The sequence below is a fragment of the Pteropus medius genome, unplaced genomic scaffold (assembly GCF_902729225.1).
Source record: "Pteropus medius unplaced genomic scaffold, Ma_sr-lr_union100, whole genome shotgun sequence".
Classification (NCBI taxonomy): Eukaryota; Metazoa; Chordata; class Mammalia; order Chiroptera; family Pteropodidae; genus Pteropus; species Pteropus medius.
Window position 1 is genome coordinate 17,945,666 of NW_024351073.1, and position 25,451 is coordinate 17,971,116.

General features: G+C 47.2%; 1 protein-coding gene across 1 annotated transcript in view; it reads right to left on the reverse strand.

The window, feature by feature from the left end:
- TRIO (trio Rho guanine nucleotide exchange factor) overlaps nt 1–25,451 on the reverse strand; it is a 324,442-nt gene that overhangs the window by 169,125 nt on the left and 129,866 nt on the right. The window contains exons 4-8 of the mRNA XM_039842534.1: nt 22,887–23,079; nt 19,462–19,974; nt 17,844–17,966; nt 13,725–13,916; nt 6,309–6,440 (exon numbers count right to left, since the gene is read on the reverse strand). Coding sequence (XP_039698468.1) covers nt 6,309–6,440; nt 13,725–13,916; nt 17,844–17,966; nt 19,462–19,974; nt 22,887–23,079 — 1,153 coding nt within the window. The remainder of the gene's footprint in view (nt 1–6,308; nt 6,441–13,724; nt 13,917–17,843; nt 17,967–19,461; nt 19,975–22,886; nt 23,080–25,451) is intronic.

Genomic DNA, 25,451 nt, shown 5'->3' on the forward strand with positions numbered 1-25,451 from the left:
TTAAATGGTACAGAATAGCCAGAAGAAAATTATTAAGAGATTGAAAAGCATATGATGCAGCTTTGAATTTCTTAGGACCAGGTGAATGAATTTGCTTAAGTTATATGTTTTGTCTAAAAATGTTTGTAGCTTTTAGGCAGTCAAACCCTGTCCCAGAGAGGAACAATAGCTGCAAAACAGTAAATCAACCTTTATCATCAAAAAGCAGAATTTCCACTGTAATATTTGAACAGATCGAACTGTGTCATTTTTTTATTCTGCTCTTTGTTCTTGAAATAAAATGCTCGGGGACTTGAATGGCAATGGAAGTTACATTTTACAAAGATTAACATTTTATAAACATATGAACTCAGATGCTCGAATACTTAAATGACTTAAGAGAAATGCAAGTCTAACCAAAGAAAAAAAAATCAAAGTTTAAAAGTTTACCATAACAAAGGTAGGCTTGTTCCTAATATTTAAGAGAAAAATTAACTGTTTAAAATCTTTAACAATGGTCTGGTTCTTGAATGTTTACTTTTAATGACAACTGCAGGTGAGATCTGTCACTTGGATTCCTGTATGCCACCTGAAAAATGTTCCAACAATCCTCACAGAGACTGGCCTATTCTCATTCTGGTACCTGATCTCTATGTTCTCCACTAACTCGGATAAGCACTAAGAGTCTCTGGAAAGAATATTCTTCAGCTGCACAAAGTAAGAATGTTGCTCTGAGCTAAGAGAATAATAGCTGGAGATTAGTGCTGACGATTGCAAAAACCACCACCCAAAGACCAAATATGACCCATGATATGTCGACTAGGTCCAAATGTAGTGGTGTAGGTCTGAAAGTAGTAGGTTCTTCCCAAGATATAATTCAGATACACAAAATCGAGGCATAGTTAGAAGTGACTACACTCAGCCCACCATAAAGAAACGGCAGCCCTTCTTCAAAACTTCTATGCACTGACCCAAACCAACGTCATCAGTTCTGCAGGGCTGGGCTCGCCGTGGCCTGCGGAGCACCTCCGTGCTAAGCCTGGGCAGCCACCAGTGACCTTTCCAGCTCTTGTGTTATGTTCTCAAATCAAAGTTCCTACAAAGCAGGAAAGTGAAGGAGGGTCAGCATATGAGTACCCAGCTCATTCTGCAGCCGCGACTGCCACTCCTCCCCCAGACAGGTGAACACCTGGTCTCAGAGGAAGGAGGCTACCCCTGTCGTTAAGAGGGCTACACCATCCCCGCCTCCAGAGTTTGGCTGCCCTCTGCAACTGTTCTTTCTCTGGGCAGAGTTCTTAGAAATCAGCCTCTAGAGGTCCATCCTATTTCTTTCAGTTATCAGGTTTCTTACTCAAAACCAGATCAATCTACTTTGCTTGCCTCTCCGACACCTCTACCTGGGATTGTCAGAAAGGAAAAACCAAAACAAGACCGAAACAGGAGCCTGTTGGGGCAGCCCAGTGACTTAAGTGAGATGTGTGCAGAGAACACACATGTTCTGTAGATTCCACTTGGGCTTGACCCTTTTGGCTCCTATGTATCAAGGCCTTGCAAGGTCTCGAGCTGAGTTTAGGGGCAGGGAGAGAGACTGGGCACCATCTGTCGGGTCTCACGCTATGCCTAACATTGACTCCAGCGTCCTGTGTATCCACAGCAATACTTAATAAGGCTTTGAAACAACTGCTTCATAGAAGTTACTCTGTAGCAAGGCAGACCAGCTTCCACACACATCACGTACGTGCTTTTAGCGTTTACTATTGAGATGACTCCTTTTGCGGTTTGTTTTTCTCACATGCTAATTGACACTAATCACACCATCACCCATTTGTCCAGTGCCTTTAAAAAGGAGCTGGACCAGCTTTGCAGGCAGCGAACTGGTCATTTCGCGAGGGCCTGTGGAAGGGCCCAGGAGGTCAGTAAGCTAAATTGAGAAACTGATGCAGAAGCGAAATCCCCGAGGTCACACTGGATCAGTGTGGCCCAAGCCAACGCGGCGCTTCACCTTTCTCCTCCGAGAACTGCTGCCCACGGCTGCGGCGACCAAGACCTCCAGCAGGTGCGTGGACGCTCACTCACACACAGTCTTACTCGCAATTCAAGTGCCTGGTGTTTAGGTGTTTAGGATGGCGCGGGCATGCTGAGATAATCATTTGCACGAATTTAGTTGGTTGAGAAAGTAGTCGATGAGTCTGCTTCCTTAAAATGTTAAAAATGACCATTCTATATGCTGTTTCTAAAACTAGGGCTTATGTTTACATTGCCTCACTCTCCTGCGATCAACTACGTCAGACAACATGAGCCCCACACCTGGCAAGCTGAAGCAAGAGCATGTTTACGAGGCTCAGGTATACTACTGTTGCTGAAACACAAACAGGAACAGCAAGTCTAATTAAAACACAGAAAAGCAGATGTTTGTGTCTTGGAAAAAAGTGCTGGAAAGGTTTCTCACTGCAAACTTACGCCATCAGGGACTAGAAACTACAGACACGATTTAAAGACAAAAATTGTGGGGGGAAGAGAGGGAAGAAAAGAAAAAGGAAGAGCAAGTCTTGCTTATAAAATTCCTACTCCTAAATGACCCTGGAGCCATGGCAGGGGCTCAGTGAACTTCTGTAGGATGAGTCTCCAGAGAAGACCCACAGCCCTTTAGGACAGGGTAAGGAGCCGCTCTCAGTGAGGTCTGTAAAACATCGCATCGGTCACTAAGAGAAGCCCACTGAAAATGGGGATTCATTCATTACCTCTGGGGCCGAGCATGAGAAGCTGCACCTTTAACTGGCACACTCAAGTCAGAACGCCACTGATTTAGGAAAGAAGGGGATCGAGTCAAAAACAGGAGCGGTCCTTCCCGTCCCGTCTTTCTTCTCTCTCCCCTCCTGGCTTGGAGAAAACGGTGCCGGGGTCTGAGGCGGGGAGGGGTGGAGGTGCCCGGCTTTCTACGAACGTTGCGGGGGAGGGGTGCAGAGAGGCCAGGCAGAAAGGTCTGGAGACTGAGAAGTCTGAACAAATATACTAAGTACACAAGTCAGTCAATACCGTGAGGATAAAGGGAACCGGCTTCCTTGCTGTTTGAGAAGGAATTTACAAACAGAGTGGGAAAAGCTGGAAAGAAGCCCAAGATATCGGATTAGAAATGGAAATATTGGTACGAATACACACGGTATTAAAACAGAGACAGACGCAGACAGGCACAGTAGTAGTAGCTGGGGATGGACGGACGCCTATCGACATACATCCCGACGCTGTCTGCTCAGAGGGCCGAGAAGCGTGGACATCTCACAAGCAAACAAGCACTCTTTAGCCCCCATATCTTGGTTCTTAAACACCACACAGCAGCACAAGGAACCAGAACTTCTTGGTGAAAAGGCTCATCTCAGGGATGAGGCAGGGGAAGAACTAGAGAAGCCTGGGAACATCTTGTTATGCTAGAAAGTAATACTCGAATGAGGACGTATCACACACGCGCGCGCACGCACACATACGCACGCACACGCGCACACAGACGCGCGCATACACGGGCACACGCGCGCGCGCACACGTGCGCAGACACGCGCAGACACGCACACGGGCTCCCACTGGCCAAATGTGGACAACTTAGGGATCGAAATAGAGTTTTAGATTATAACCCATTGAATTTAATAAGATTTCGTAAATTTATACTGAAATAATGAATGAGTGAATGCGTGAATGAATGGGAAAATAAAGCTCTTCCTTATGGTAGAAAAGGTCACCTAATCAATATAGAAGGAATGACAGAAGTAAGTGCCCATCATCAGACAGCCATCACAGTGGCAGCTGATGTGGGCAGGAACCGTCGGCGGATGCCAAGGCCGTGGAAAGAAGTCTGCTGAGGAACAGACATTGTGCGACATCGGCATACTTCCCCACGAAATACTCATCAAAGACAAACTTCACGATGGTGATTTCATGTTGGAGGAATCTTGCCGACACCAATCCCATCAAGCGGTCAAGGTTAACACCACCAGCTGCGGGAGGAGTCTGCATCCTGTGCCCCTGCTGTGACATTCGACTCCAGTCAGCCCATGGGGAAAACTGGGTGGGCAGGAAGGCTGAGGGTCACCCTACAGAATGAAAATGTCCCACTGTGAAGGAGGCCGACGAGATGTGCCCGGCACAGTGATGCGGCTGCTGGACAGCGCCCGGGGCCGGGATCAGCAAGGCCAGGGGGTGCATGGGAGGCGATGGGCAGGATGGTCTTGTACTGGTGCTGATGTGAGGACTGGAGGGAGGGAAGGAGGGAGAGGGTGGAGCAAATGTAGTAAAATACGAAAAACCGGGCACTCTGGGTGGACGGAACGTGGGAGCTCTCTGTTCTAACACCGTCTTGTAGCCTGAAACTCTTTAAAAATTTCAATAATTTAAAAGGCAAAAACAATTCACTTTGTTCTACTGAAAGTCTTTGCTGTTCATCCAGTTCAAAGTACTGACTCCTTTAGTTTCCGGCTCAGTTGCAAACATGTTTTAGGCTAAAAACTGTGGTTTAACACCCCGATCTGGAAAGCCGTTTCAACTGCCGTCAAATTAACTTATTAGTGCCAATTGAAAATCAAACGAAACTGCACCACAGGTAAACATAAGTTTCCTTGTCTAGATGCCCCATTTTTCCAGACTATAGGGATAACAAAAGAAAATTCTGTACTCTGCTAGAAGTGTCCAGGGCAAGAGGCAGACTGAACTGGCCGGCTGGGCCGGAGGGTGGCACCGGTCAGCTCAGGCCGTGCAGGCAGAGACTGCAGCAGCTCCCGCCGACCCCCTTGTGTGCGAACTACTGACTCCCACAGCGGTCCGCAATCGAAAAGCAGCTCCCCGGAAAATCTTAGTAAGAGGAGTGAAGGCCTCCTTAGGCCGCCATGGACAACAGGGTCATTCACCATGTGTCACAGGTCAAGATGAGACAACGCACAGCAGGTATACTATGAATGCTTTTCTGAAACTCATGAAATCCTCGTGAATCAGTGTAATAAAAAGTTACAGACCTGTTAAATTTTTATTTTTACTATAAAAAAAGTTACCTCTTATATAGTTCCTAATAAACTAGGTAATCGAATTACCAAATAAGCATTGGATGCAAAATTAAGAAGCATAATGAGAGATGACTATTTTTTGATTCCACGGACGACATGAAATAGTGCTTGAAAGAAAAAGGTGGCTAGAGAAAGAAGCAGGTGTCAGCTTCCGTGGAAGGGGCTGTGGCCGCACCGCGGGACGGCATCACAGTGCCTGACGCAACTGCTCAATTCACCTTTGGGCTCTGAGGGGTCAGGAGACCTGGGTCCGAGGACATGGGAGTGACCGCTGTGTGGTGAAGCAGGAAGTGCCAGACTAAAAAGCAAATGGCCAATTTCTTCCCCACAACTTTCACCAGCGGATGTGGCTCAAATCGAGGAAGGCTCGGATTTAAATATTTACTAAACGGTTACTCAGCGCCCAGAACTCGAAGAGGCTGGAAACGTTTCTTACTGCAGCCGCCCAGTAATAATCCTTACAGACGCTGACCAGGAGAACGGAGAAGGCACGCGCCGAAGTCCCACCCACTCCCAGACGGGACTCTAAGACCTGGACGAGAGGGACACGCCTCGACCCTGCTAGAGCTGCCAGCATCCCTGTGCCTGGCGCGTGATGCGGCATGGCCCGCCTGGGCTCATGTCCCCACCGCCCCACCCCACCTCCTGCAGCTCCTGACCTGGCTCGGGCCAGCCCGGCACTGTGCCCTTGTCGCCTCTTGTGTAACGGCGGGTGAATAACGGTACGTGCCCCAGAGTTGTGAGCATCAAACAGTGATTACATAAAGTCCTTATGACAAAGCCTGGCGCGGAAGAAGGTGGCAGAAAATAAAACAGGGACATTTTAAAGAAATAAGTTACCCCCAAATAAGAAAACATGACACAGAGATTCCTGAAGCAGCGCGTACGCTGACGTGCTCGAGGAATCGATGTGTGCTCTGCAACGCAGGACACGAGGCTGCCTCTTCCTAGACGGTCTCACTCAGGAAGATCCCGTGGGGTCTGACTAGACGGAACGGCACGCAAACATGCACTTCCCGACGTAGGCAAACAGACTGATTCCATTTATCGGATCAGAGTACAGGTGAATGTCACAGGGCCGTGAAGAGTTGGCTCGCTGCCCGCCATCCTGTGTCACCCGCTTTTACCCCCCACTCGGGTTCAAAAGTGACAATGAAATTGTAATTTAGCTCAAAATCATAAGTTTGTTCTAGGCTAGCTAAAACTTCCATTTTTTTCCCCGAGTTCTGGGCCATGACATTATAGTAACATGGCTTAGCGACGGAAGCAGCACCGGCCACTCACCTCGGAATACGCCAGGGTGACATGCTCGTAGACGCCCTGGTGGTGGTGGATGGCGTCCTCCAGGTCCTGCAGCTCCGAGGGGAGGTCCACCTCGCCACAGGCTTTACACCACGAATCCACGTTGCTCATGTACTTGGAAGGTCACAAAAAAAGAAAAGATCATGTCTATCAATGGCAATTTATAGAAGTGGATGTTTTGTAACGTGGTTTAGAAATAATGGAAATCGAGAGAGATTCTAAGAACACGGCGTGGCTGGAACTCTATCTCAAACAGCTTTGAGTTCTCAAACTGGATTCCTGGACTCCACCTGAGTTCAGGTTCTAGCAGAACTGGGGCTGGGCTCTGACGCCTGCAGTTGAAGTGACAGCCTCATGTGACTCTGGACCACGTCTGGCAGTACACCTGGAGCAACTCTGCCTTGCAGCATCTGTTCTGGGCGTCCTGGTAAATTTTCCATTCCACGTTTGAATTCACGTTTCCAACTGCCCTATCCTCTTAGCCACACAGGGCACAGACATCTTATCCACCTGCTCCGCTCAGTCTCGGCAAGACACACACAGCCAGGTGCAGCTTCTAGGGGAGCTGCCTGCAGCCTTCCTGCTTCCCTCCGACATTAAAATGCTAATGGTGAGGTATCTGAAGTCATTTACCTAACACAGGAAGAGCAAGGGGCCCATTTTTCTATGCTTTCAAAAGCAAGTACACACAAGATCAAAAGAACACCAAGTGAAGGCCCCAGAACACCTCGCTGTGGCCCCTGAGCCTAAGGGGAGGCTGAGGGAGGCGGCTGGATCACTCAGATCTTCCCTACTTTGCAGTAAATGAGAAGTGTCAGCTGCAGGCCACCACCCCCGGCTGCTGCCTGCCATTCCAGCCTCACCTCAGTTTTCTCCACTGCTACCCCCACTTCCCCAGGATTCATCAATAGCTGAGGAACCACTGTCACATTTCCTAGGGACAGCCTATCAGCACCCATCACGGTTAAGGATCAAAGGCATCACAGTGCCTGACTCAACTGCTCAATTAAGCAACATAACACCCAATTAAAGACACTAATTCCATTAAGTCAAATAGACATGGACACATTTCCCTGGGTTTTACCCCTTTTACTCCAGTTCCTTATTATCTTTCTACTGAGCAAGAAACAAGAGGGTGACTACTGGAAATGGGGTCACCGACCTGACACAGGGAACGAGGTGATTCTCTTAAAAATGAGGATAACCTCTCAGGTCCTTATGCCATGTTCAGGAACGAAACGGAAAAGTCACCCAAGCAACAATCGTTTATAAAAATCTCTTCATTATTAACGTGTTGGCTCAGAAAAATATCCGTATGCAAATCTTAGGGCTCGAAACCAATTTGTATGGCATTAGGTCATCTGATAGCATTCGGTTTCTGACGGCTTCAAACATGACTAAACCTACATGAGCACGCGGAATATCCTCACTGCCCCCAGCACAGTGTCTTCCTAACATCATCGGGAGTACAGAAACAGTAATAAATCGCTCTACGCCCCATCCCCCCACTCACACTCAGGCATATTTCTCCGTATGGCTGGGGAGGCGTGTTCTATGAATGTGTCAGGTTGTATGATGCTAAGTATTCTTCATCTTTACTTCACTCTCTTACATTACTGCATTTAACACCAATTATTAAGTTACTGTAGACCTTTTTCAAATACAAATTGACTGAGGTTAACCATCATTAATAAATCATCGGGTCATGTCAGCAATTAATTGCTTCTACACACTGGCCACTACAAAACACCCAAAACAGGGTTATGGCATATTTTTAAGAAGTTAAAATGCTTCTAATATACCAAGGTGAAGTTTTAGTTATATAATTTTACAAAAGCAGAAGTGACAGACTAATATATCAATGTATCATAATGAATATTAAAATGTTTGTTTTAATTCCAATTTTTAAAGCAAAGAAAAGAGAAATATTTGAGAAGTTTTACATATGCCTGTAGTAAAAGTAGCTTACTTATAATTTAACATAGCCTGAGAAGGTACTGATTATATTCCCCTGAAAAAATGGAGCTGGGTTCTAAACACATAGGGAGGGACGGCCTGCCACGAGGGAGTTCTGTGGAAGGATTCTGCACGTCTAAACTTACGGGGTTAACACATCCCAGTGACGGAAACAAACCTGGCCTCGGTCTAGCAGGGACTTCTGCATAATCTTTGTCGTGCTGCGACCGAAACCCTGGATTCCAGAGAGTGAACTTGAATGCTTCCTGAAAGGCTGAACACCCAGAGGCGCAGCACCCAATGCCGCCAGAGCAGCAATCGCATTCACAGAGCCAAGGAAGAGGGCGTTAGCAGGTCTTCCACAAAGCCAAGGCATACTGGGGTCAAATCCAAGATCAAGTCCACAGGAACAAAAGTTCCTAAGGTACTTTTAGGAACTTTTAATACAATAATGGGCATTATGAACATGGGAGAGGAGATGCTGGTATGTTGCTTAACATCTCCTGACCACTCTGCGACATTCCACCAGACACATGGACACATACTCCCTACTCCCACCTACAACAATGCAGTCTGGGATGGCAGCACCGAGGGAATCTCTTAGCAGAGTCCCGCGTCTCATAAATGACAGCAACAGAAGGTGGCCACTGTACTCCAGTGAGATCAGAACAGCCAGGGTAGTGCCTGGTGCTTTAAATGCTAAGCAGACCAAAATATGTGAGCGCACGGCATCTGGCCAGGCTGAGGGTCAAGACAGGAGAGTGCTTCTCGCTGAATGCAGATCAGGAGCCGGCTTCAGAGCTGGGGCCTCCATGCGCAGAATGGTGACTTTGTACAAGGGTGACTGACTATAAGATGAAAGGAGTCTGGGTTGGCTGGTCTGCAAAACTGACCACATAGATGAGGGAAAAGTGACTAACAGATAAGCTTTGAAAGAGGAGCTTGAATTTGTTTTCATAAGGATTTATTCCACTAAGCTCTACCTGCTGAGAGTGGGGGCTTCTGATCTGGGGGCAGCTCAGCTCTCTGGCCTGTTTGCCTCCCACTGCCCAGAGCTGGTATCCTCACAGCTAGTAAATCTCACTCCCCTCACCCCTTCCCCCCACCACCTGGTGATGGAGTGGCAGCTGAGCACAGGTGGTTAGCCTGGATGAGGGGACAAAGGGACAGAAACTTCCTAGAATGTGAACTTTGAAAATACTTATCCAGAGGCATTTTCTCCTCTTTGGAAAAATTAAGACTGCTTGGATTTTAGATACACATATAAAATCTACATATGACTTCAAACTTCAGGGTTCTTTTCTTTCTTATTTCTAATTAACTCATTTTCTGATTTCATTTCTAGAAAACACTACCCTACTTTTTATTCCATCATTTCTACTCCAAGTCTTAACCAACACACTCCTTTCTCCTGTGCCTCTCAGGGACATGGGCTCCCCTTGCTGCCCAGGGAAACTGCAGGACGGACGAGGCATTATGACTGTGAGCCCAGCTCTGCCGATTCCAAAAGGGTAAGCTGGGGAGGGCAGGTTCGATTTCAACCAAAATGATCACTCCAAGAGATCACTCTAAGTACCTTATACCTGTTTCTATGAATACCTTTGATTATATATCTATTTCTTTACTCCAATTCCTTTCTATTCCATGAGGATCTTGTTTTTGTTCTATTACAAGCCAAGAATTCAGCTTACACTTTTAATAAAGTGAAACATTAAAAGGGGAACAATCGGATGGGTATTATTTGCCTCAGCATTTTATTATTCTTCTCTTTATCTAAATTTCAACCCAGACTTTCAATACAATTATCCAGACAATAAGTCATGTTTACAATAAATGTTATTACTTCCATAATTTAGGGGAAGTGAAATTTTGTAAGAATATTAATAATTAGAAATATGGGCAAATCACTCCCCAAATAGAACGTAAGGACAAGGCCGCCAACCCTATTTACTTCACCTACCTGATTTAAAGACGAAATGAGATTCCATGTTAAAGAGCTTTGTGAATTTTAAGGAACTACGTGAATGTTGGTTGTTACTTTATTTTTGGCTATTATCAGATTAGAGGCCCTTGAATTCACAGATAAAATAAGGTGATCAGATTTATGGTTCACTCCGAACACTGCCCTGTCATACCGATTTTCTGCAGCCATGTCCCGTACAGCGGCCACTGGCCCAGGCTGCTGCTGAGCCTCTGAAAGGTGAGTGACGGAAGATGTGAATTTTAATGTCACTCTATTTTTAAATTATTTTATTAATACATCTTAATTAACTTGAAGGAACTTCAAAAGCCACAGGTGGTGACTGGCTACCGCACTGAACGGTGTGGCTCTAGATGCTTTTTTTTTTAAATAGTAAATAGTGGCGATTTTAAGGTGGAGTAAAATCGAGTTGCTTTAATTCGTTGTGTTATAAAAATGTAGCTCTAGTAACATTTCCTGCGGAAGCCTCTTAATACGGAGACACCGTCCTGCGGGTACAGCTAATGAGAAAGACGGCGCAGGCTGCTGCCGTCGACACCGGCTCCGGGCAAAACTGCGAACGTGGTGGTCGCGTCTCCTCGCTCGACCCTGCCCAGCCTTCCCTGGAGACGAGGGCGAGGGAGAGAGTGGCGGGGACAGCTCCAGAAAGTGTGACATCTACCAAACTTCATCCTCACCCAGTTTTAACCGCAAGATTCACGCCTGGAACCGCAAGCAGACAGCACCCCGGGGTCACCCACGGAGGCAGAGCGGCGCCCGGCGCACGCAGCCCCCCGCTGGGAGCTGCAGCCTCACGGGGAAGGCCGCTTCTTTTAGTGAGACCACGAAGCCCGGGGTCGAACCTTTCAGCCCCACGTCCCAGTCAGATTTAAATTCTCAGTGAGAACTCTGGATGGGGTTCAAAGAAGTGGCCGTGATGGAGACCTAACTTATGACATCCACGTTTCTGCTCTTTTCCCTATTAAGGTTATGGAAACAGCTTCGGCATAATTGGAAAACAATTAAAAAATAGAATGAAGTTGACCTAGTCCTGCGACTACTCTCCTGGAAACAGGGAAATCTGCTGGCAGATGGGCCTTCTTCTGCGTATCAGAATTCCGAGGACCTCACTTTTATTCAATGAAGGGGGGGACGCTCCATTCCTTTCTACTTGAGGGTAAGGGAACACTTGCTGAAGACGTCCTAGTGTCCCAGGCGCACATTTCTGTTGCCTGGGCAGGCCTCGCTGCCCCAGTCAAGGTCATTCAAAGGTGCCAGGCCGCTCTGTCCCTCAGCTCAGAACTGGCTTCTTCTCTGACCACTGGATCTCCACGGAGACGTCGTGCACTGTTATGGTTTATGCAGGGTACCAAGAAATTCTGTTCAATAACACATTCATCTAGTTTAGCTCCCTTCAAACACCTAACTCACAGCTATTCATTTTATCTGAATAAAAACACTCAAGATGCTTTTGACTTTGCTGCAAGTTTGAAATTTTTGATAATGCAAGGCTGCGGGGGGAATGTGCCAGAGCACCCGCATTTCTAGAGACTCTTCAGGCAGGTAAGAGCAGCAACTAATCTTCTGGGTTTATTTATGATTTCGAATCCTGCCATGCTTATGACAGAGATTTTCCCTATGTGTTGTTATACTTCAGACTATCTGCCATTCACCCAAGCAGTTTGTCCTGTTTCAAATTTAATCATATCAGCTTGATGTACCATGTAGGGGCCCACTGCCCATTTCCTCCCCAACCCTAGTTCCAAGAGGATTGCTGTACCCCATACTATATCACTGCTCTGGATGACACATATGTCATCTTCCACTCACGATATCCAGTCAACACTACACAATTACAGGGATCAGAGAAGGTCACAGAGTCCTGCAATCGGTCAGTGCTGTTTTATCCTGAAGGGGGTTCCTGTTACTTTAAAAGAACTAGTTTTTTGGGAGAGGAGGAAGACTTATTTATCCTTTATCATAAAACTAGTTGAATGCATGAGGTTAGTATGCAGAAAAACCCTACAACTGAGCCCCGAAAATCCCCACTCACAGCTTTTACACGAGGCAATGAGGGTTTCTCTCTTTCCGTTCCGTTCCGCTGCTTGCCTCACCCTTTCAAGGCTTCTAGTGCTGAGGTCACCACTAATGAGTGTCTTGTGCAACATTCTAGCTGCCTGGGCGAAATCCCAGGCAAGCTGGGGCCGCTGTCTTAGCTTTACTGACTTCGCTCCTCAGCAGAGACCGTTTCTAGATTAAAGAGATACTGTTTCTTAGAAGCCTCAGTGCAAATCCCCATGAATATAGTTTCCCCCCAAAATTATTCCTGAAAGAGCTGCATATTTTCTTTAAAATAAGGGAGCCGTTTGCCTCTTCCCCGTAGGTCTTGCCAGTGGCTGTGGGTTCCTGTGTTCTCTGTCCACAGTGTCCAGCAGACTTTCCGCATCTGATGCCGAGGCATGAGCACATTGCCTTCCTTCTGCCCCTTTCAGACTGTGTGTGTTTGAGCAAGTGTGCTCGAGGCGCGGCTTGTGAAGGTGTGGGGTGTTCTAGGCATACGTTACCTCACCTCTTAAGTACGGTATTTCGAACAGCACATCAGCGAATCAAGCCAATGTGAAGTCAGAATCCATTTAATAACTTGACACTGAAAGCTGCCTGCCCCAAAGCCACTTTTCCATCGCAGCCCTTGCTGGCAGAGCCTGCCTACTGCTGTGGGGGCGACAAAGGCTGGATCTGCCCCTGCCACCGCCCCCTGCAGCCAGGTGGGGATGCACGCCTCCTGGACTGGGGACTGGGGGCACGCGCTGGGGGGAAGGGCATTCTGATAACAACGCTTCCCTGACAGGGAGAGGTGAGGACTCTCGCCGCCAGCCCTGCACGTGCTGGACACCGTGGCGGAGGGGCTGGTGCTGGGAGCAGTGCCGTGTGGCGCGCCTCCCGTGACCACGAGGGGAAGGCTGGGCAGACCCCAGCCCTGACAGCGTGGTCGGCTACAACGTCCTGCACTTTGCCACTTCTCGCTCTGAGAGAACAGCCAAGCCCTGATGTGTAGACCTGACTGTCAGGCATTGTTCTTCGCTACAATGCACCCCAGTGAGAATCTTGAAGTGATAACAATCGGGGAGCTTGAGGGGGGAAGGACAGCGGCCGCCACTCACGAGTACTCACGGTGCCGCAGACGCCAGGCAGGGCCCCTAACACAGACCGTCTCGTTTACAGAGCAAAACACTCCTCTCAAGCGGATACTGCTATCTCTGCTTCACAGGTGAGAAAACTAAGGAACAGAGAACTGAAATCACCCGCCCAAGGCTGCACAGTGAGGGCCACGAGAGCTGGCATTTCCCCTCGCAGCTGACTGGCTTCAGAGCTAAGAGCCACACAGGAGTCCTCCAGGATCTGTCTGGCCACAGGGATGGAGGGTCCCAGAGGGGAAGGTGTTCTGGTCACCGCCTTGTGGCCGGGGTGTCGCAGGCACTGACCTTTTCAGCCTTCTGGTGGAACACGGAGGACATGTCCAGCAAGGTGCTGCGCTCATCCAGGGCGGCGGCAAACGCCTTCCACTCCTGCTCCAGCTGACTCGCGATCTGCTTGATCTGCTGGGAGGCGTAGTGGCCGGACTCCACCAGGCGGCTGGCCACGGACATGATGCGGTTTATGTTGACGTACACGTTCTGAGAAAGGGGCAGGAGGGAGGGCTCATTAGGAGGAGACAAGCAAGAGGCCTCCTGCAGGAAACACGGACAGCACGTGCTGAAGTACAACCTCCTGACTTAGGAGTGGGCATTTTTCTAGAGCAGAGTCGCCTGATATGTGACAGTATACAGATCTGCTGTCCGGATTTCCATAAACTCTACGGACTGGTTTCCAGTTCTATTTTTTAAAATCAACTAGCTGAAAGGCATGTTGTTAGGCCCAACGCAATCAGAGGCACACGAGTGTGTGCTCACAAATACACTATCACTCACTTCTTGGCTCCGGGTCCTGCACGGCGTCCAGATGGCAAGCCTAGCGCCAGCGGTCACCCAGAGCTGCAGCAACCCAACATTTCAGTTTCTAACTAGAACCCAGAAACCACTAAATATGCACTTAGCAACCCAAGGCTATTTGTGTGAAAACAAGCTCTCCTTTCTACATAAACCCAAGTCATCTTTTTGGTGCCAAGTGAAAATCTTCTGTAAATGGATCCAGCTTCTCCAAGGGATAAGAATTGGGGTGCAGAACAATGCTGTGTTCAAATTTTAAACCGAGCTTTTCTACCCTGCTGAAATTCCTATCTTCGGGTCCACTAATTTACTGTAAAAGTAAGGCAGTGAGGCTTTGGGGGGGGGGAAAAGCACTCTTTTTTTTTTTTTTTTTTGCAAAACAAGTTACCCTATGGTATTTCCCCTTCCACCTTCAATCTTCTTGGAGGATCGCATCATGTCAGGCAGAGGTGGGGAAGCACACCTTCAGCAAAGCCTAGGCTGCTGCTCGTCGCACATTTATGATTTCCGTGATGCATCACAATGGTGGTCCTCTCACGGGTACCCCAAAGTCACAGACTCAACCCTCAATCTTGCCCCCTAAATCTAATTCCCAACCTGTCCAAACTCCTCTCCCTTCTTCCTGCCTTCTCTCACTGGTCCACTGGGCCCATCTCCCACTGCCGGGCACCTGGACCCCTGCAACAGCATCCTCGCTGCCACCCCGTCTGCAGCCTACCTGAACAAGCATGATCGAGAATGAACTTGTCCATTCTTTTCCTGTACCTCCTTTTACTCATCTTTTCCTCCATTTCTGACCCAAGCTCGAACTATGTGGAGTCTCCTAGATCTGGGATCAGACAGCTATAGACTCCAGCCTCTGAGCGACTTTTCTGGGCTGCATCTGCAGGCTATAGTCAGCTCACAGGTGTCTGGGTGTCCAGGGTGGCAGGGAGACCAAGGCACTTTGTGAGGCTCAGGCAGTCAGTCAAGGCCACGATCAGTGAGTGGGGAACTGGCCTCACCGGCTCATATGGCATTAATACTCTAACTCAGGGGTCTCCAATCCCTGGGCCACAGATTGCTACCGGTCAGTGGCCTGTTAGGGACTGGGCTGCACAGGAGGAGGTGAGTGGCAGGTGAGCTAGAGAAGCTCCATCTGTATTTGCAGCCGCTGCCCAGCACCGGCATCACCGCCTCAGCTCCGCCTCAGATCATCAGGTGTTAGATTCTCATAGGAGCAGTGGTCCCTGGTGCTAAGACGTTGGGGACCGCCGCCAACTAGAGCCCTGTAAGTCAAAAACAATGCCTCCCCTTCTCATATCACGCTTCTTCGCTAGTGACAGGTGCCTATCTTCGCTAATTTTTGTATTCTCCTTATCCTTAAAGGGGTAGCACAACCCCAGAGGTCTGTTAGGAACAGCACAAGGGGATGTCCTGTGCTAGAATCTGGAGACGAGCAGACGGCTCCACTGTGGGGCCTGCCAAGCGTATTTGCTGCCCCAGATGCCGTCAGCTGCCTGCATTACCTTCATGTGCTCGGGCCGACTGTGCTCACAGACTGCACAGTACTGGTCTGCGCGCGATACCTTTCCCGAATCTCCCCGACTTCCAGCACAGAGAAGGGAACAGGGCGGCGCACGGTGGCCTAAACGACCTGCACTCAAATATGGCAGCACATAATTCCCTGCATTAAAAGTGCCTACACCCAGGGTCTTCTCATCCTCGCTTTTAAAGTATCTGTGATAGCAGAAGGAATGTTGTTGGCACCCTTACTATGCTGTCAACTTCCCATGTTGGTCTCAGTATTATCACCTTCTCAGTCAAAAAGTATTTAAGACATTGTAGACATACAAGCAAGAGCTGACGGTTCACGGGACGTTCCGCATGAAGGAGGCTGAGCGTCCGTGGAGGTGCTGAGAACAGGGGCGAAACAGGCCTGGAGCCTCCCAGCATGGCCAAGGGCTCCCCGTCCTTTTTTAATTGACACTTTAACTTAAGAAAGTAACAGAAGTGTACTGTACTGCGGAAAATTAGAAAATATACTTAAAAAAGAAAAAACTCATATTTTTAAGAGTTTCTTACCTGTTATAAAAGTATTTTTTATTAAATTGATAATATCACTGACAGCAATTACCATTTATCAAGTACCTATTATGTGTAGCATTATGCGTATTGTATTACACATGCAGAGAAAATAAAATACTGTGATATCAAGGAAGGTAGATAGTATCCCCACTTCATAAGTTAGGAAACCAAGGCTCAAAGAGCTAAGTAGGCTGCCCAACGTCATGAGGCAAGCAGAGGGTCCAAACGAACAGTCTTTACATTCATACCCGGCTCCTGCTTCGTGTTCTGAGTCCTAAATCTTCACTGATAATGCTGGGGGTTGGGGTTGCAGGGGGTGGTGGGCGGAGTCCATTTTCTGTTCATTTCTAAGTTTTTCTAAAACATATTTTAATATCTCTAGTCTTTAAAGTATGTGATGGAGTGGACTGAATGTGCCTTTCACCATTAGTTGAAGTTTCAGAATATTTAGAAAATTTAATAGGAATTTTTAGAAAGAAATTCATCTGAGACGCTCCCCCAAGGGCGGACATTTCGGCTCTTCCTTGCCTATGCCCAAGTCTGGTGATTTACGCCAGAAAGTCTCTTCCTCAAACTCTAGGGCAGATAACCAATGTTTTGATGGTGTCTATTACAAAAATTTTATTGCTTTGTTTCTGAAACTGCCTAAGCTGAAGCAGTTAGTCGACCAGGCTTTAATTAAACGGCATCCCGTGGAATTAATTTAAACCAATACCTGTCTTCACACTGTTTCCGTGCTCTGTGACAAATGTTACAAGGCCTAGGAACAGTTAATTCTCACAAGACTGGTCAAAGCCCAAACCAAAACTCCTCGTCCCTGAGGAGAAAATTCTAGAAGCTTACCCGTCTCCAGAAGCAACCATATATCCTATAGAACACATCATTTTTTAGTTATATTAACAGCAAAAATATAACAAAAGTGCTATTCGAAATTCGCTATTGGGTTTTGCTGTTGACACGTTTTTTACGATGCAGTTTCTCCAGCAACCACTATCTGGTCATGACAGGCCCACGTGTCAAGTGCAACAAACTCCAAGAGAGCCAGGGCATTCCGGGCAAGGCTGACCCCAGCCCTTCAGTTCAACTTAGAAGGAAATCACAGGTTTTAGGAGAAGGGGCGATGCCCTTAAGGCAAGCAGCGGGATGGCTAATTTCCTCACCTTCGTGGGCAGCCAGCACATTAGCAGCGGGTCTGTCCAGAGACTTGCCCGGCCTCTAAGAAGCTTTACTAGATAGAGCCCTAGCAGGATCCTAACAGGCAGACCACAGGAGCCAGTATCGAGACCATCCCTATGGAACTGGCCACATAAGTGGCTCAAGTTCCACTGGTTTGTTTGCTTGTTTTCATTTTTGTTAAAACCTTAAAACAAGCTACTTATTTAGACACTACCGACACAGAACTTCCCACACTTGTAGGTCAGCTGCTACCAGCAAATCAGTAACCCCACATGGCCTCCTGGAAGCATGCTGGACATGACCTGTGTAAATGCCTCCTGTTTGCTAAAATACTTTCACGTACGGGACACGTCAGTTCTGATGGAATCTTACCATACAGTTCATAGCGAAGTGGTTGTGCTGTGTCTGAAGCTCCATCGCGTGAGGATGGCTGGTCCCAATCTCCGTGTAGCTGTTCAGGAACAGGCCCTTGTTGTGTGTGATCCAGTCAAACATCTACCGGAACAAAAGGGAGAACCTGGAATCACTCTAGAAAGAGAAAAGACTGGCACAGGCCGAGGAACGGGGCCGAACCCGGACAGAGCAACGTCCTTCCTTCCACAGCCTCTCAGGCATTCGGCCCCAAAGATTCTGACTTCTCAGAAGTCGGCAGCTCTGAACTTGCAGGATCTACAGGAAAATCTTATCTAACGTGTTTCATTGAAGGATGAGGAATGAAGGAACAGATAAAGACAGGCATTCAAATCCCCCAGGCTAATTAAGGACTCCAATGTTTTGCCTCTGAACCCAGCCTCCCTGCTGTATGAACTGGCAGCGCTACTCTTCAATTAAAGACTGGTTAGGTGAAATTAGGGACTCGAGGCCTCTGAGTGGGCTCTGCTGTGCTCTCAGGTTACAGACTGCACTTCCAAAGACCAAATGATGATGTTTTCAACGCAAGAGGCAGAAACGAAACCTGGGCAAATGCAAATAATCAAATTTACCATGAAAACATAAGGGATTGGGAAAAAATTTAACCATGACATCACTCTTAGGGTTCAATAGGGATGCTACTGGGATGTCAATTACATTGTCCATGAAGAAAACATTTAAGGAAAAAGAAACGACTATCAATTAGCACTGCCACTTGCGACGAGAAACCAGAATCGCAGAGACAGTCACTTGCTTTCCTGGTAATTGAAAGGAAGATTTTTCTCGTCTTTGAAAAGGCACTACTTAAAACATAAGCACACTGACAGACGTTAAAAGCTTACCAAACAATAGCACTGGATGGTCACCTTTCACAAGGTCCTTTTATAAAGATTTCTAATGTAAGTTTTTTTACTTTACAAAATACTCTCTTGTCCATGAAAAACATTCAATGAGCTCACGGTAAGAGTCATCGGTTCACCCGTGTTCAGGGCTTGCAACACATTCCTACAAAAAGTATGCTGTTTCGCACGGCTAAGACTGAGCTAGCTGGTGACTGACGAGAATTCTCTTTGACCAGCTGGTCTGTCTGAAGCAGAAGAATGACACGTGAGACCATAAGTAATTATTGCCTGTGATTCTCACGAGCTATTATTTTGTAAAACATTATTCACCTTTGGTTTTTAAAACGCGCTCAATAACAGATCTGAATGTTCTGTCACTACTACTGCATGAGTGGAAGAGCAGTTATTAGCAAAAGACATGCACGCAATTATCGCTTTCAATAATATAATACAACATAACGTTCAATCTTTTAGCTGGACATGTCACTCTTGTCTCTCTTACAGGCTTTCTAAACCAGACTATCAGTAATTAATGACTCAAGGTTTCTAAAATAGCAGTGCATTGCACAACGAATAACACAGGAAAGCAGATTTAGGGGACACCTTTGAACTGACATTCGCCGCTGACCCACCCCCAGCCCTTCCTCCTGATCGGGGTGGCCTTGGCTGCTGAGGCCCGGTGAGCCCGGAAGCTTCCCTCCACGTCTCATGCTAGCATCCCTCACCCTCTTCTTTACCTTCTCAGCATCCTGTTCAAACAGCCTCAGCTGAAAGCACTGGTCCAGCTTCAGCTTCCTCACGTGCCACATCTGATGCAGATGCTGCCGCGTCGAGTGCAGCCTGTCCAGCATGGCGGACACCTTGGGCAAGAGGCTCTGCAGGTCCGCATTGCCCGACCCCGAGTTCTTTTTGGGAAAGCTGTCGCTGCTCTGAATTCTCTGGAGCAGCTTCTGTCCCTCCAAGTCCAAGTCCTCTATGGGGGCCTTAATCACCTTCTTCTTCAGCTGCGAATGTTCCTCGATCATGTTTCGAGCCCCCTCCAAATCCTGAGGCAGCTCCTTCTTAGCTAGGATGTCCTGAAGCTCCTCCAGCCGAGACAGCATGTGGCCTGCATTGCTAATGTAGTCTTCGAAAGCAACTCTGATTTCAATCCATTCTTCGTGGTTGTACTCCAAGCAGCCATCAAACTCGGGAGTTAGCTGAGAAGGATCAACTACTTTGGTAAGGCCTTCTAAAGACACCATATTTGTCTTAAGGGAAAAAAAATATGTATGAGAAGATGAACCAATTTTATATGGTCTTATAATGCAATTTGCAACACTTAGTTACAGATTTTCAAACTGAAAGCGAGTAATCTATAGAAGACATGACACAGCTTGTTCTGGCCTGATAAAGGTAAATGACCAGAATGGTCAGGGTAAGAATAGATCCACTAGAGCAACGAACGTGTTAGCTGGGATACCTAACATTAGAGAACCATATGTATTTCATGAGAACGAAAGAAATTATATTTCTTCCCAAGAATGTGGGAATTAACCTACTATCGTAGGCACATAAACCAGGAAATGTGTTAAACTCCAAGTACAGAGAAGACAATTTGGAAATTTCCCTTTCATCGAAGCAGCCTTCCTCATCCACCTCCCAACAGAAAACTGCAGAGGCTTCCCCCTACCTGCAATCGAGCCAGTGTCTCGTTCATGGGCTTTGAAACCCCTTTAAGGCACCACTTATTCATGGGTTGCTTACTAGGTGACTGATCAATGCTGTCCAGACCAGACTACCCTTCTCATCTTGTCCTAAGCTCTACCTTCCATCAAGGAACAGATGAGAAGATATGGTCGACTTTTTGTAAATGTAGAAAATACAAGGCTTAGCAAGAAACCTAGCAGCAGCTCTTTCCTGAAAGCTAAAGACAGAGGGACTGTTTCATTCATTGTAATAATCTGCCACAATTCTGAGCAGTACGAGTGTCGTACTGTATTCCGATCTAACAGTGACAAAGTTTTGGTCAGTTAGAACCTGAACAGGAAACCTTAACCTCATCTGCCTGTCAGATGTGCAGCAGGATTAATTTAAGCATTATGCCTTGAAGAAAACTTTGGAGCGGGGGGAGTGAGGTTAGCGATTAAATGCAAAGACGAAGGTAAAGGAAGAAAGTCTGTGGTCTAGAACCAAAAGATAAACAGAGGAAAGCTCGTTTAGCCCCACCTGCCACCTCCAGCCCTAGGGAACCCTAGAGCTGCATCTCTGTGCTGTTTGGCCTATGACACCTCGATGGGCAGCAGAGCTGGAAGGAGCGGCTGCCTCCACGCCAGCACCTCTGCTGCGATGTGACTGTAGGTTCATTCCTGCCACACTGACCCGAATTCTTAATAATGCCTATGGAAGCGATCAAATTCAACAGAAAAACTAGTATAGGTAACTTTAAAGGCCCAGCAGGAGAGATCGAAGTTAGACTAACAAAAACGTGCCTGCGTTATTTTGCCTAACCATTATTTCTGCTTAAAACATGTATAATTAAATACAACACACTCAGATTCTGCATCAAGGCCCAATAAACTGTCCTCCAAAATCACTTCTAATTGCATATGAAGATAAAGGCTTACTGGTTTCATCTTTCACCAAAATATCTTGCATGTTCAAATTCATATTAAAACTAAATTCAGGTATCGGATTGAAAATCAGTACCATGGAAAGAAATTTTAAAATGCAAGTAATACATACATCGAAATACTTTAAAAAGTATAACATAAAGCATAATATTGTGGGTGATGTGTTTAATACTATTATTACTGTTGAGGGGGGAACGAATGTTTTGCCACCCCAAAATATGCCTTTTGGGATACTGACTTTAAGCTGGTTATTGAGAAACAAAAGACTCAGAAAGAACCTTTGACCCTTTACCTGCCTCAAGGAATTCAGATAGAAAAACCTGCTTACAGGATCGTGAAATAAACTAAAAGCGGGAGATGGGGAAATCTAGAAAGCCCCCTTTGTGGAACTTCCCTCTGCGTCCCATTGTTCCTGGGCGGCCCAGCAAGAATCTGTTTACCACGTGTTTGCTCTTTCTCATCCACCTGTAAATTACCTGCTCTCCCTTTGAAATCCCAGACCCCTGCCTCCCTCTCCTTTGTCCAAAGACACTTCAACTGCCCAATGCGTCTTCGGGTCTCATGTTTGTATGGCACCCTTGCATGCACAGCCAAAATAAATTTTGGACAGTTTTTCCTGTTAATCTGTCTCACGTTAATTTGACTATTAGCCCAGCCAGGAAACTTAGAAAAGTGGGAGGAAAATTATTGTTTTGCACCCCTACACTATTTACCTTAAAATACATGAATACATTCACTGAAATCTAAAGTCTGGAGAAGTTGCTAGAAAAAGCAACCCATTCAACCCAAAGTTCTTATAATTTATCAATAGAAAACATTTAAATTTTACTACACATTACGGCATGAGTCCGCTTTCAAGCTGGCCAGAACACTTTCTTCCCATAACCATTTCATTAAAACCTTGTAGCTTACGGAGAGGATTTAATGGAAAGGAAAGTCAGCAGGCTGAGGTGTGTTTTATGCACTGTCTGAATGACAGCGACCCTACTTACTAAATTCAGAACTCTGCGTAGTTTTTAAAGGAATGCCTCCCTTTTCATAAATGTGAGACCTGATGCATGAAATACACGACAGACCTTTCTCTCCATCATCAAGGACAGGCTAAAAACTTGGTCTCTTCCGTTTTTCTCCAGGAAATCTGAAGTTGTGTATCCCTCCCTAACATTCCCTCATGTCCATGACTGAGGCAATGGCAGTGAATCCAAAGCCATGTGAAGTCGCCTGTACTGAATGGCAAAGCAGCTCATTAAAGGCCGGAAGACGGAACAGGCACCCACTTTCCACCTGCCTCAGCAGCCCCACCACCCAAAACCAAGAGACCTGAAACCTAAACCACACTGCGTAAAACAATCTACTAGGGCAGGTGATAAACAAATGTAATCGTGTTATTTTATGCCATGATTAATTTTTACATATGTACATAAACTATGCTATTCCTGTTTAATGTGTAATTTAAAAAATCTATTATCAGGCTAAAATGATGAAGAAAAAGTCAGCTTTTAATAAACCACAACTATTGGTTTATTGGTCTGGCTACACATGCAAGTTACCTCAAATTCAAATTTAGAACTGCCGAAGTTAGTCCTCTGTTTCTGCCAGAAGTTGTCTGGCTTGATTATCAGTGCGACGTGAATGCAGCAGGGGAAGGACTCCTGCAGGATCTTCAGCAGAGGCTTAATGGAGTCCCATTTGGACCCGCGCATGTCCACGATCACCGTGAAGCCTCGCTTGCACACTTCTTCACTAGAAAAAGGAAAACACATGTTCACACCTTGCAGCTCTTGCCACTTTTTCTGGTCAGAGTCCCACTGGGTGATGCTGACTCTGCCTCCTTCCTCCTGATGTCTTGGGGCTCGGGACTGCCAGGTACTGTCAGGTGGGAAACGGAAGGGAAGGGGGCCTCCCTCCACCCACCACCTGGCTGTCGGTCAGCACCTGGGAAGGAAGCTGAGGGATGTAGAAATAATTACAGAAAGAACTCACGTCTCACCCTGCCATAAAAAAACAGACTCTTGACTATACACGCATCAAAGAACAACGATGACCTGAAACGAAGTTCAACTTAGAAAACCTTCCAAACTTTCATTTTGTATTTATGGTCTAGTATCCTGTCTCTTCTTTAGGAAACAAAGGGCAACCATCCTGTCCATTTCTTGTCTTTTGCATAATAACTGGTCACACATGCTGCCTAGTAACTATGACCAGCAGAGGTCCCCGATGAGCACTAAATGGGGACAGACCACCACGGCATGCACAGAGGCCAGGCGGGGGTGGTCACGGACCCACGAACAGCCGTCACTGGGACTCGTGGGATCACGGGCGTGGAACCCACCCCCACCCAAGCGCTGGAGGCAATGGCGGGAGCTTTTCAAATCCCATTTTGTCCCCTTCATCTTGTCCCGGCACCCTGGGCTATATCAGAGGTTCTCCAGCGTGACCCACAGCCCACTGGGGGTGCTTGGTGCCCTTCCGGGAGGCTGTGGGGAGTCTGTTTCCACAGCAGCACGGCGACTCGGTCACAGGGCTGGTGCAGAGGCGACGGCGGGCACGGATCCGGCAGGGCGAGGAGTCGCCGTGCCCCGCCCCTCCACGCTCCGGCAGCTCACACACCAGTTTCCCTAAGAATGACCTCAATGAAGCAATAAAAATTATTAATTTCATTAACTCTCAACCCCCGCGTACATGGTAAACACATAAAATGTGCTTTCAAGTCAAAGAGTCATTGAACACGTGTTGAAAATCCGCAGTCTCACTTAGTCATAGCTTCGGTGTTACAAAGGGAAGTTCTGGTGGCCACAGAACGGCCTGACCCTTGAACGACTGTAGTCGTCACTGTGATGTGGTGGACACTGTCCGTGTGGCTGCTGATGCTGGCGCAGACACGGACCAGGTAATGACCGCCTGCAGGGTCTTTGTAAATACACCTACACCTCATGAGCACCCAATGAGAGTTTAAGGTTTTCACCCAACACAAACATACTGGGATTATGGGAAAGACACACTTTTTCTGCCTCGTGTAATCACCCTGAGAAATTAGTCTAAATTAAAACTCAGAAAACTAATTACTATCATTAAGCGATGTTGAAAAGCCAAAAAAAAAAAATGAAGTAAAAATGAAAACATTTATTTCATGCTGCCTTGCATATGTACACAATTCTTTTCCGTATCTTGAGTCACACCATCAGCGTAACTGACATTCCAAGTTTCACAGATGTAAAGTTCCTACGACAACTACATCTGTCTAAGAGGTACATCATCACGAAAACATTCTAAGAAAGTACACCTACACACGTGGCAGCTCACAGTCCCAGGATCACGGCGAGGAAAGCCACAGGTGGAGGATGAAGGGATCCAGCAGAATCGCTCCTCACTCAAGCGATTATCAAACCGCTAGGAATGACCTGACAACTCCAGTCACCTGCTCCTTTGACTGTGAACTTCAAACACATTAACGCTGGGTTCACACACTCCTACTGTCCCTTCTCCAGTCTCAGTAGGCCCTGGGCCACAATCCAGCCAACTCCAGAGGCCCCTCTGCAAATCCAAGAGGCAAACAGGGCTTCCAGAAATGACTCCGAAATCTCCCAAGTCACTGAAATTAAGGATTTGGGACCATCCTGGGCTCTCGTGGGGTTTGCAGTGTTGTGAGATTCCATTCAGTAGGAACTCAGGGCTCCGGAGGCCCTGGGGCAAGAGCAGGCTGGGCAGGAGGGAGCCTGCCTGTGGCTGGGGCCGTCCACGCCAGACCCACGTTCTGCTGCCACGCCCAGGACAGGGGCCTGCACAACCACAGCAGTGTGTTTCGCTGTTTGATTAGAGGCTGTTTGGTAGAAGACTGTGAGCATCAGTCTTCACCACATCAAGATAAATTCTCTGGCAGCCTGTCTTTCACCCCATACAGCCAACACGGTATGGACATACACCGCGAAACCGCGCCCCCTTGAAAGGGGCTTAAAAAAAATCCTGAGCAATGCCAGGACCGGAACCAGCTGGGGATGACACAACCAAAAGTGCCCGGCACTTGCACAGTCTACAGACGGGCTGACTATTCAGCCTCCTCCACAACCAAACTGTTACCACCTGGGGACTCTCCGAGAAATAAAGACAGTGCGTGA